This window comes from Brachyhypopomus gauderio, unplaced genomic scaffold, assembly GCF_052324685.1.
Source record: "Brachyhypopomus gauderio isolate BG-103 unplaced genomic scaffold, BGAUD_0.2 sc62, whole genome shotgun sequence".
Taxonomy (NCBI): Eukaryota; Metazoa; Chordata; class Actinopteri; order Gymnotiformes; family Hypopomidae; genus Brachyhypopomus; species Brachyhypopomus gauderio.
In genome coordinates, this window is record NW_027506883.1 from 1767550 (window position 1) to 1781365 (window position 13816).

At 42.1% G+C, this 13816-nt stretch overlaps 1 protein-coding gene across 1 annotated transcript in view; it reads right to left on the minus strand.

The window, feature by feature from the left end:
- Positions 1–13816, minus strand: part of ulk4 (unc-51 like kinase 4) — a 110518-nt gene that overhangs the window by 66159 nt on the left and 30543 nt on the right. The window contains 5 exon segments of the mRNA XM_076988554.1: positions 8726–8820; positions 9046–9097; positions 9343–9399; positions 11458–11579; positions 12123–12256. Of these exon segments, the coding sequence (XP_076844669.1) occupies positions 8726–8820; positions 9046–9097; positions 9343–9399; positions 11458–11579; positions 12123–12256 (460 nt within the window).

Consider the following 13816-nt stretch of genomic DNA (forward strand, 5'->3'; position numbering starts at 1 on the left):
GCAACAGCACTGAGGTTAAACCAGTCCCAAACGAAATGAGTGAGTTAAAGAAAGAGTTGGCTCAAATCAAGAGCCAACTAACCTCAATTTTGACACAGAGAAAAGAGCAAAGAGCTAGTTCAAAGCCTGAGCCTAAAACAAAATGTTCATGGAACCAATCTGAATCTGCAAAACCTGACTGTGTACAGAAACCAAGTGTTAAATTACCAGGGAAGAAAGATGCCAATTCTAAGCCAAAGCCCTGGTATTGCTTCCGGTGTGGTGAAGATGGGCACATCATAGCCAACTGTGAAGCTGATGCAAATCCTGCTTTGGTTGCTGCTAAAAGAAAAGAATTGAAAGAAAGGCAAAGAACCTGGGATTATGAGCAAAATCATTTAAACTGAAGACAGTTTCTCTCAAGGGACAGACAGAAACTGGTATTTACTCTAGTCCCACTAGACGTAAAAACTCCACAAACAGAAAACAAACCTGCTTGCTAGAACAGACACAGGTAAAGCCTTCCCATACTATTCCTAGAGGGCTAGTTGGAACAAAGTGTACTGCTGAAGTAAAGATTGGCCAAGTCAAAACTAACTGTCTGTTGGACACCGGGTCGCAGGTAACCACGATATCACAGTCTTTCTTCAACCAGCATTTGCCTAACCTTCAAATCAACTCGTTAGGTGATTTACTTGAGGTAGAAGGAGCAAATGGCCAAGCTGTACCTTACCTGGGATATGCAAATGTAAGTATTACTTTTCCAGAAGAATTCACTGGGATGGAAAAAGAAATTCCTACTTTAGTCCTTGTTGTTCCTGATCTAAACACTGAAACACAACCCCAAGTTCTTGTTGGCATGAATACTCTTGATGTCTTGTACATGTCAATCAATGGAAAGATTCCAGAAAGAAATTTCATTTCTTATGGGTACAAAGCTGTCTTGAAACTACTTGAAGCTAGGCATGAACAACAGCAAAGTCCTACATATGGGTTGGTTAAGCTGCAAGGGAAGATACCCCAAGTCATTCCCGCTGGTGACAGCGTAGTCTTGAATGGTCATATCATAGCCTGCCAACCTAAGTTTGAATCTGTCATGGTTGTGGAGCATCCATCCTGTTCAGTGTTACCTGGAGGAATATTAGTGAAACCTTGCTTGATCAATCTTCCAGGTAGACCTTCCTTCAAAGTTCCTGTGATGGTGAAAAATGAGTCTGAGCATGACATTGTAATTCCCCAGAAGAGCATCATCGCTGAATTGAACTCTGTCCATGCTGTCTTACCTTCATCGTTGATTCAAACTAAAGTCATGTCAGAACATTCCAACTTGACCTTTAACCTTGAAGATTCTCCCATTTCACCTGAGTGGAAAGAACGGATTACAAGACAGTTGAACAGTATGCCTGAGGTCTTCGCCCAGCATGACCTAGACTATGGAAGAACAGACAAAGTCAAGCACCACATTAAACTGTCAGATGAAACCCCTTTCAAGCACAGAGCAAGACCAATTCATCCCCAAGACCTGGATGCAGTCCGAAAACATCTTCAGGAATTGCTACAGGCTGGTGTAATTGAGGAATCTGAGTCTCCCTTCTCATCTCCTATAGTGGTAGTAAGAAAGAAAAATGGTGAAGTTCGTCTTTGTATTGACTACAGGAAGTTAAATCTCCAAACAGTCAAAGATGCTTATGCACTTCCTAATATGGAAGAGACATTCTCCACGCTTACAGGTTCAAAGTGGTTCTCTGTTCTAGACCTAAAGTCTGGATACTACCAGATAGAGGTTGAGGAGGAGGATAGGCCTAAAACTGCTTTTGTGTGTCCACTAGGTTTCTGGCAGTTTTCCCGGATGCCACAAGGGATCACAAACGCCCCAAGTACATTTCAACGACTGATGGACAAGTGTATGAGTGACCTAAATCTGAAAGAGGTTCTTGTTTTCTTGGATGACTTGATCATTTTTTCTCAGACACTCGAGGAACATGAAAGGAGACTGTTCAATGTCTTAAACCGCTTAAGAGAGTATGGACTGAAACTTTCACCAAGCAAGTGCAAGTTCTTCCAAACCTCTGTTAGGTATTTAGGCCACATTGTGTCGGAGAATGGTGTAGAAACCGATCCCGGTAAAATAGAGGCCCTGAAGACGTGGCCAAGACCAAAAAACTTGAAAGAACTCAGATCCTTCTTAGGTTTTTCTGGTTATTACCGGCGTTTCATCAAGAACTATTCAAGTCTTGTCAAACCACTTACAGACTTAACTGCTGGATATCCACCTCTTAAGAAAGCCAGCCAATCCAAAAATTGTCACAAGCAATATTATGATCCAAAACAGCCATTCGCTGATCGCTGGACTTCTGACTGTGAAAATTCCTTTCAATTGATAATTGAGAAACTTACTTCTGCACCTGTTCTTGGGTTTGCTGATTCCCAACGTCCATATGTCCTACACACTGATGCCAGTGCTACAGGACTGGGGGCGGCCTTGTATCAGGAGCAGGAGGGGAAGATGAGAGTCATTGCCTACGCCAGTAGAGGCTTATCACGCAGCGAGTCCAAGTATCCTGCACATAAGTTAGAGTTTTTAGCGCTCAAGTGGGCAGTCACGGAAAAGTTTCATGATTATCTGTATGGGGGTCTGTTCACAGTTGTGACAGATAACAACCCGCTGACATACATCCTTACAACAGCCAAAATGGATGCCACCAGTTACAGATGGTTAGCTGCATTATCCACATTCAATTTCAGACTCAAGTACAGAGCCGGACAAGCAAACTCTGACGCTGATGGTCTCTCCAGACGACCCCATGGTGGGTTAGCCAATGATGTCATCTCTCAAAGGGAGCAAGAGCGAATCCATCAGTTTGTTCACACTCATTTGGATGAGGGAGAAGTTTGCATGAGTCCAGATGTTGTGAAAGCACTCTGTGAAAAACACTTCATTCGACACATTGTGGATGATTACCATCAAGATAGTGACACAGTGGCTCAAATTCATTCTCTAACAGTTCCACCTGAGGCTATACCTGATTGTTTCTTGGATGCAGAACAAAGTGGTCTACCTATCATTCCACCTCTGTCCAATGAAGAAATTCAAAACCATCAAAGAGCAGATCCTTGTCTAAGAGAAGTCATACATCAATTGGAAGTAGGAGAAACAGTTCTTCCCACTGTTCGGGCTGAAATGCCTCAGATTACCTTTTTCCTGCGACAATGGAACAAGCTGAGATTGCAAGACCTGGTTCTGTATCGTATACGCATGGATGGAGACAACCCTATATATCAGCTAGTCTTACCAGAGTCCTTAAGGCCTGTCGTACTAAAGAGTTTACATGACGACATGGGTCACATGGGGCTAGAACGAACCCTTAATTTAGTAAGGTCCAGATTTTATTGGCCAAAGATGGCTGAGGATGTGGAAAAGAAAATCAAAACTTGTGAACGCTGTGTCAGGAGGAAGACTTTACCAGAAAAGGCTGCACCTTTGGTAAACATTACTTCCACCAGACCGCTTGAACTAGTGTGTATGGATTTTCTATCTCTGGAACCTGACCGGAGTAACACCAAAGACATTCTTGTAATAACTGACCATTTTACCAAGTATGCCGTTGCAATTCCCACACCTAACCAGAAGGCCCAAACGGTTGCCAAGTGCTTATGGGAATCTTTCATTGTCCATTATGGAATTCCTGAATGCTTACACAGTGACCAAGGACCGGATTTCGAGTCTCATGTCATAAAGGAGTTATGCCAAATCATGGGAATTCACAAATCTCGTACAACGTCATACCATCCTCGTGGGAATCCTGTTGAACGCTTTAACAGAACACTGTTAAATCTTCTTGGAGTCCTCTCTGAAGAAGACAAATCCAAATGGAAACAGTTTGTCAAGCCTGTCGTACACGCCTACAATTGTACGAAGAATGATGCTACCGGATTTACTCCCTATGAATTGATGTTTGGGCGACAACCCAAGTTGCCTGTAGATTTAGCCTTCAAGTTACCCTTGAGACAAGGGAATCGCAAGTCACATTCTCAATATGTGCGTGAACTACAACTACGTCTAGATGCAAGTTTCAAACTAGCCAAACAGAATGCAGACAAAGTAGCGCAAGCTAACAAGACAAGATTCGACAAGCATGTTACCGCTTCCAAGCTTGAAGTTGAGGATAGAGTTCTTGTAAGAGCTGTCCGACTCCGTGGTAAACACAAGCTTGCAGACAAATGGGAACCAGACGTTCATATAGTAGTGAAACAAGTTAGAGATCTGCCAGTCTACACTGTCAAGCCTGAGTCTGCTGATGGTCCTATAAGGACGTTGCACAGAGACTTACTCTTACCTTGCAATTTCCTACCTGCACATGGTGAAGAATCAATTACTTCACGTAGCCCAAGAAAATACAACACTCGTTACTCTGTCCAACAGGAGTCTATTATTCCTGAAATGGAGGAAGAAGATGAGACCCTGTATCAAGATTTCACAGAACTACCAGTAATGCAACCCAGAAGTTTTACTACCGTCTATGAAATGCCTTCAAGGAGAGGGATTCCTGAAAGACACCAACCTGATGAGTACTTACCTGAAAGAAACCAATCTGATGAGTACTTACCTGATATTCCTGTCGATAACCCAGTTGTTGGAGATACAACAGACACTAACGATGGAAACCTAACATTACAACCATCAGTGTTACCACAAGAGTTACCATCAGAACCTGAATGTACTGAAAAAGTTGAAATACCTGAAGATTCACCTGAGTCAGTTGCACTAGAAGCTGACAAACGTATATCAAGTGTTCAAGTAGAAATTGAAAATGGAACTGCTGATGTTGCATTGGAAGAAAGACCAAGTAATTCAAGCCAAGATACAAGCTCAAACAACCCTGAATGTGTCAGACGATCTACTCGTGCAACAGAAAGACCTAATCGCTTGCAATATGCCCAATTGGGAAATCCAGTGATTTCTATTGTCCAAGCTCTATTTCATGGGTTGAGCACAGCCTTTACTGAAGCTTTAACTGAGTTACCAGACTCTGATCTCTCACTTAGTTCTCCCCAAGAACCTATTACAGTCCAGCCAGTTCATGCACAGGGACGTGCATAGATTCAGGCAGGGAGGATGTAACCCAGGTTATAAACCAGGATACCATATTTTTATATGAAAGCTGTTATTAAATATTCTAAATATAATTAAATATTCTAATTTAATTAAGAAATTAGTTTTCCAGATATTAATACAAATTTACAAAGAATAATATTTTTATTTTATTTATTTTGTAAATTTTCCATTGGGTACACTGAAATCCAGCCAGCCAATCAGGTGGCGACTTGGACAGAAGGGGAGAGTTATTCCCGCTGACGGAGATTTAGATTCTCTTTGCATCCTGCCAGCAGACGAGAGTGAGGGTTCTCCTGCTGCAAGACAGATAGCAACGAATTTAAACAGTTAAAACAAGTGAAATAAGTCTAAGTAGATATTTATTAACCTGTTGCTAATCATAAAAACACCTGAGGGAAATATTTCGTCGAGGAACGACGAACATATTAGACTTGCACTGGTCAGTTTTTTTGTTGGTTGGATGATTCGGACCAATCCATTGATGGCGAGCCTCCCAGAGTAACCTAGAGGGTTTCCCACATTCCCTGGACAACAATTGAATTGAAACTTCCTTGAGTTGAGCTAAATATCAACAAGAACTGGTAGGAGGAACACTTATCTTGTAAACTCCATGGACTGAATGGTTCCATCAACTGTGGAACTAAAAGAGAAGGACATTAACACAAAGACACACATTGAATTTATATTGATTTAATCACCCTGAATATTTTGATTTATTTATTTTCTACCCAAATTAGACACAGTCCTTTCTAATATTTTTTTGTGTTTTATTTGTTTACTTACCTATTGTCAATAAATGTGAATGCCTTTTCAAATGCCCAACAGTGCCAAGTAATTTTCTTGAGTTGCTGGTTGCCTGAGCTCCGTAGCGATCCTGGTACTCTTCTGATTGGCCCATGTGTATACCAGTTTAACGTACACATAATCTGTCCGCTTACTTGTTATTATATTATAATTATAATATATATATATTTTTTTCTATAGTCGTTGAGTATATATTTATTTTCCACATATATAGATATTTATTGCTTATGTACGCTACACACTGACTGTACCATGGGGAGAGAAACAATGATATGTATCAGCAGAGCAAAACATAAGAGAATACCTACAAATTTGAATCATTTTGATGTGTTGTATGTTTTTCTATCATAAGGGATTTGTACACATTTTAACAAATATGTTCAAATGTTGTCCAGTGGATTGTTCATTAGTCAGAATTTCTAAGTAAAAAAAAAATATATATTGTTGTGGTTGGAGAAATGTTATAACAATAACATCGTCTAAGTGTATTTGAGTGTAGAACAAAAAGACATTAGCAGAACCGAATCCAGTTGTGGAAAGAGTGGATCGGTGAGTACATTTGTGTGAAAATAAACTACAAATACAGTTTTGGAGAAGTCATAGCATCTCCCCAAGACAGCTGGGTTGGGTTGATTCCCCTTCAGGCTCACATCACACATGCAGGAACCTGAAGGGAAACGTGAACCAGCAGCCTGATCCAGTGGAGCGTCTATGCCCACTACAACTTGGTGTAACCAGCAATAATCATTTGTGTAATCACACTTGGTCCATCATGAGACTTGTTTGGTTAATTTTTGTTTTTGCTAATTTTGTCAGAGATGGCCTATGGCATTAATTAACATAGTCCTCATTCATTTCAATTAGTAATATTACTGAATGCATCTTACCATATTATTGCTGATTAATCAATCAAAATCTTATTAGTTGTAAAGCTTGTGATTTGTGTTTCAATTTTTTGGTATATGATCAATTGCTACATTGCAGAACCTGGGACGTTTGAGTTCAGACTGAATTAACATCTAATTAATTCACTTTTAATTAAACATTCCCTGGGATCAAAGCGGTCCCCGATTACTCTTAACATAATTTCGACCGCCAGTGTATTGAGGTGTGTACACGCTACACCTTGGGGTGCATAAGCTAGCTCAGTATTTTGGGTTTTTTAAATTTGAACAACCCTACTACATCTTCATTAGAAGAAACTGTTAAGTCATGTGGAGGCTCGTTTATGTCCTCCAGGGGGATGAGGGCGGTTGTGGGGCAGTAGAATGGAGACTAGGGGTAGGTACGCTCCTGATGGATCCTGAAGAACTAACAGCAATTGCCTACGACGATGAGCACCTTCCATCAGGTCACTGTTGCCCCTTGTCACCTCGGTACATTTACACTTGAACACATTAAACAGGCTACAACGGGTAAACGATACGCAGTATAACTCTCTTGTGCCAGAAGACTGTGTGCAGTAATCTCAAAAGAAAACTGCTGCTTGCTGAAGGTGTGGGCTTCTATAACAAGCATGCCGAGTTCTGATTGACTCCCACTTTTTCCTGTGTATCTTCTTTCCATAAACATTTCTTACGATAATGCCAAGGTAATAAAATGTTCAAGTTCTCGTTCTTACGAAATATAAGGTTAGCCTAGCACACTGCCTCAGTAAGTCAAACTACAGCTTCAAGCTGCAGTCAAGGTGGGCTGCATATCTCCGCAACCTCATCCAAAAGGGTCCTTCGCATACAGCCTAGAAATGCAATATTCATTTGTAGCGATTTCGAGGGCGCATCTGATGTATCCTTCGAGGCCCTCGGTTAGCCATAGTTCTCTAGGCAAAAAAATAAATAAATAAACAGCACCACGAAAAGGGCCGACAATGCCTCTGCCCCAGAGTCTCGTCTCTGCACAAATGTTTTTTCCCCCCCACATACATGGATTGATCTTACATGGTTGCATGGTAAATTGAATGATTAATTAAAATGATTGGAAATGGTTGAGTTTGGCATATTACATAAGCTTGTTGATGCTTTAAGATAGCTAAGCTAGCTAGCTACCGGAGCGAATCCAAAACAAGCCATCATATATTTTAATTTAATGGTAGCTTATCTTCAAAACACACAATCTTAACGTCTTCACATTTTCACAAGTTTCACTCTGGAATTACAAGTGGCAGTTTCTTGTGGCGTCACCATACAGCCTGTTCCATCTGTGTGACTAATAGGCTCCTACAAAGGAGTCTCTACAGGACTGTCCAACGGAGGACCTGGCCCACCCTTGGCAAGCCCAGCCCACCCTTGGCCAAGTCCGGCCCACCTTTGGCCAAGCCTGGCCCACCTCTGGCCCAGCCTGGCTTTGGAAGGCAGCTTTTGAGAAAAGTTTGTCTATATTATCTCGTTTCATGAAAGAACAACCAATCAGAAAATTCAAAATGCACATTTACTAAAAGCAGTAGTGATCAGGACGAACTAATGAACGTGGTGTGGAACACACTGCAGTGGTCATACTTTGTCCTCCAATGCAAGAGTTATAGTGAAGGGAAGAAGTACAAATGGCAAGATAGGAAAATAAATGACGGAACATTTTGATAAGATCAGGACAACGCAGCACCAGAGAAAATGTTTCACACCCTAACGCAGATTTGAAAGTGCAAAAGTATCTTAAACACAAACACGTTTCGTTAGATATCTGGACAGGTATCAGCTATTTATATTCTGCATCAGATTTGTAAGCCCGTCATCTGATTCTCATCTGGTTCGCACTCACAACAGCGCATTAAAACACAACAAGGCTACAGAGCTGCCCAGAGGTGGTGTGTGTGCAGGGGCAGGTACTCACGGTGCAGTGGTGGACGCTCAGAAGGGCGGGGTGCTGGGAGATGGCTTCTACTGCAGACAGAGAGCCCCGGATCAGCTCCTCAGACGCCGCCTGTCCTGCTCATGAAAACAGGAGAACGCTGCTTGCGTACTGGACAATACGTTCAGACCGAGGAGCCCATTTCTTTTTAAGCATCCAACTGCTACTTATAAAAAAACATTGGTAGGTCCATCATTTTACACCATGTAACGACTAGCTTATTCACCACGTACAGACATGACATCTCCAGGATGAAAATTAGCAGGCAAAATATACCGTCATTGTTCAAAGGGAAAACTTACCTACAGCACTTCCCAAACTGGTCTCATTAGAGTCAATTGAAGTAATGTGATTCTTAAAAGGGAGAGAGAGAGAGAGAGAGAGAGAGAGAGAGAGAGAGAGAGAGAGAAGAGAGAGAGAGAGAGAGAGAGAGAGAGAGAGAGAGAGAGAGAGAGAGAGAAGCAAGATAGGAGAAACATTGAAGTGTGACAATCAACACAGTGCCTAACACAAGAGCCAGGGAACCTTTAGAAGATGACATTTCATTAATGAGTCCATTTCAATTAGATGATTTGAATTGACGTGACATAGCCACTCACCAACAGTGCTCCAAATTTAATGAGAAACTCCTCATTCACCACCTGAGGCCGAAAGATCTGCCAATCCAATTGAAATCGATTAGACAGTGGCTCACTTTGAATCGCTCCCTATTATTTTCCAGCAAGTCTTTCTGAGGGAAGAGACCACGCTGCAGTTAGCATGAACGGTCCTTGTCCAAGCTCACCTGGAGTTGTAGGACTGTCATTTAAGCGAGCGCTGCAGCTGAGCCAAGGCAGCTGAGCTCCAGAACTTGGAGTGGAGCCACAGCCCCTCGTATCGTAACAGTTTGTGCGGCTGTGTCGTCCATGGCTGATGCAGCATGTTAACGGTTACGGTAGAAACGCTTCAGACGTGACAAACCTACAGTCTACTTTATGGACTATTTTATTTATTTACCCCCCCACCCAACAGAGTATCCACAGTTCAGATGTTTTATCACTGACTTAAAGAGCTCGCCGGTTTAAACAGGCAGAGCCAATTCTGCTTACGCTCATTTTAATGCTGAGTCCACATTTGTTCGGGCTGCCGATGGAACAACTAGTCTAACAGTCATAAGAAGTCAAGAGTGGTTCTAATAAAGCCTCCTGGTGCTGTCAGTTAACAATCAGCCCACTTTTCCCCACAAGTTCCCGGCCGGTGCAGTGCGGCGTACACGCTCCCGGTACGGCTGTAGCGGCGCGGAGCTGGGGGCCTGCTGTGGGAGGAAGCAGGGTAAGGCGGAGGGAGCTCAGGTGTGCACCTGCAGGAGTGTGACGATGATGGAGAGAGAAAGGTCATAGTCGCTGAGGGGGAGGAGGAGGTCAGGCTCTTGTCAGAGTGAGATTGAGGCGGTGTGGTATATGCCTCACAGTGCAGCGTGACCCGTGGCGTGACCCGAGTGACTGATGAACGCTCTGTGTGTGTGTGTGTGCACTGTCAACATTGCAACTGGCCACAGAGATGATGATGGGAGACAGATAAGACCAGACAGAGGGCCCATGACATGAATGCATGTATGGACGCGCGCGTACACACACACACACACACACACACACACACACGAAGGGCTAGTATACCTTTCTAATATCTGTCTAAAGCACACACATTTCCACAGAAGCATATGCATGTACTACAAGCTCAGCTCCAGGGCAAAAGGGGCCAGCAAAGCCTGTGAAATAAGAGCAGTTTCAGCTCCTGGTGGCACTACCAGCCATACCCTGCAGCAAATCCTTTAATAGCATTCAAATCAACACAAGTGCACACACATACATTCCACTACAATGCACAGGCTACAAAATACACACCAATTCTTGCGTACACGCACACATACGCGCATACACACACACACACACACACACGTGCACACAGAGAAAACTCATCTATTACTTATCCACTGTAGGTCTATTTTAATGGATGTCTCAGTGTAACCTGATCACATGAGCTAATGGCAGTGGAACCATCAGAGCGACAAGCTATTACCCCCAAAATGTGACCACTCAATTTGCCACTGCTGATGGAGGTTCAGTCTCCATGGCAAACTGTGGCCAAACGGAGAAAGGTATTTAATCAGCAACTAGGCCTCATCAATGTGATATATATATCATTTTCATATTAATTTCAGCACAACTGAATATGTCAGCACTAAATCCAATTTCGCACCACTGGGTAACCAACAATGATGTGCGTGTGTTTGTCTGCAGGGATAATGTAATATGAGAAAAGATCAACCTTTAATGCACCATTTCACTCTGACATGCTCACAACTCCCCTTGACACCACACTCCATGATTACAGGTAATGAAAAGGCGCCGGATATTAAAGAGCTCTCTCCATTATTGCCAGTACAGATGAAGATGTCAAATTAATCTTTTTCTTTCACTCTAGTTCATCTAGCTGGTCCAGTCGTATGCAGTTTTGAAAGTGCAATATTTATGACAAAAGTTGGTTACAGGGCCACAGGCATATGTTCAAACACCCTGACCTACAGCCCGAGATTCTGGAAAGGTGTTTGTCAAGGGTTATTGAACAGAGAGCAGGTTGCTCATGAATGAATGCACACACACACACACACACACACACACACACACACACACACACACACACACACACACACACACACACACACACACACACACCTGAGACGTAAGCAGGTGCAGTACCACAGCCATCATAGGGAGACTTTGTTTGAGCTGACGAGTCTGAATGGTGGAGGGGTGCTTTCTTCCCACGATGCTTCCTAACGAGGACAGGATGTCATCTACAGAAAACCACAGGAAACAAAAAAAGAGATAAGATGTCATTTCTGTTCAGGAAGAAAGTAACAAGATAACTAAAGGCTAAACAACATGCTCTTCCAAAAAGCCTTTGGATGGCAAGGCCTCTAAGACCTGTGAGACAGGTAACCCACGTCCCCTCAACCAACACTAAACATCCCCGTGAAAGGACACAAGCTGGTCTGAACCGGTTCTAGGGAGGAGCCATGTAGCAGCACAGATTTACAACTGAAACTGCAAGAGGAGGTCGATACATGGTCCTCTGCACCTAAATTCAATCAGAAAGGTAATTAAAAAGAGAGGCAGATTAAATTAGACACTGAAGTCACTGGTGCTCGCTCTCATCGCCCCTGTTCTAGACGCTTTGACTTGTTTTCCTCTGCTACCCCCGCCCCTCTCTCTCCACTCTCTTGTTCAACCCCCCCTCCTCCTGTCTTCACCTCCTTCTCTCTTCACACTTCTTACCATCCCTACCTTTCTCTCCCTCCGCCTCGCTCTCTTTTTTGGGTGTAATGTGATTGATTTACCCAGGATGGCTGGCAGCTCTCGCACCGTGTGACGGATGAATAGGGCTAGGCATTTTGACAGGTATTCATTGCCGCTTTGTTGCTCCTTCCCTGGCGTGGCCTTTCGGATGTCTCTCTCAATGTACATCACCAGTCTGAGAGAGAGACCAGAAAGACATTATTATTCAGCCCGGAGACACACAACCGTGGAATGATGCTAGCAAACAGAGAAGATGTCTTTCATCAATTACACTCCGTGTCTGAAGTAGGGTGCACTGAAATGAAATGGTGTTGATTCCACAGCAACGTCTAGTAGGCAATAAATAGCAATCTAACTGAGGGAAAAGGAGAGGGTGTGATATGGCCTACAACTACATCATTCCATTTAACACTACAATCACAACTTTATTTACACAATTTAAGGCTTTAAAATATCAATACGAGTTAGTAGAACACCAAACATATTTTGCAACACTTTAAACTGATACATTTAGGAATAAAACTGTGAAACAATGTGAATTATTCAACCCTCCACAAAATAACCAAGAAGGCCTGACTACTGTAGAAGACTTGTGATAGGTGGTTTTGGGCAACATCCAAGCAAACCATAGTGAATTTTAATTGTGGTGAGAACACAGTTGCTACTTCTTATATGAAGCTTAAGTCATTTTACTGACTGGGTAGCAGAGTAGCAGATACACACAGAGATACATTTTTATTTTTAGCTACACAATATGAATGTTTAACCTATCACGTTATGTGGTTGTCTCTAGTTAATTGGCTAAAGTATCACAAATGCATTATTAGGTGGTAATGAGACAAAATGTAATAAACTACTTGCCCAGCAGATTCTTGTGATTATTATTTCTTGGTTAATGAGCAGAAAAAAGTGACATCTGTCATGGATGAAACTTCAGTGCAGTTAAGTCACCTTTATTATCTAGCACTGCATGTAACCAAGCTGCAGAGTTGTGTCTGAAGGACAGCTATAATGTAGCTGAACTATGTTTTTTTGTAGAATAATGTATATAAAACCTGACAATGGACTAATAGGTAAAAAAAAGAGCTGTCTGGAGTGAACCAACAGGACAAATGCAGAGATGTAAGAAAAGCAAGCAATTTTCTTATAATGATCAACAAAACAAAGAAACAAACAAAAAACAAATAGCACAACACTCCCTGCTTGGGCAACTAAGAAATTAATTAAAGGATAAAAATATTTTTGGTTCCTGACTTCACTCTCCCAATTTAGGATATACTAAATACAGCATGCATGCCTCCGCACTTATGTTCTAATTATATAATAAATATACAATTATATAGAATTGTCATACACACCACTTTATATTCAAGTTATATGTTTCAATGTTTTTAGAATGCCACAATTCTAACCAGTGTGTCAACAATTCTGTCAAACATAGCATATTGTGGGCAAAGCCATCAAAACAGCACTTTCAGGAACCTGACAACACTGATGCCACAAGATGATGGCGTGGAGCACAATGCAAAGGACAATCTTTCACAGATTTATGAAGTCTATTTTCGACCATATTACATTCAATATGAGGTCTACGTGAACTACCACGACCATTTAGGTTTCATATTTCACTTCTTTAAGAAAATTATATATTTCCTTCCTCCTATCTTCATTTGTGTACCAGGGATGGATGGTTAGTGAATGAGAAGTCAAATCTAGTCTGGGGTTGACTGACTGC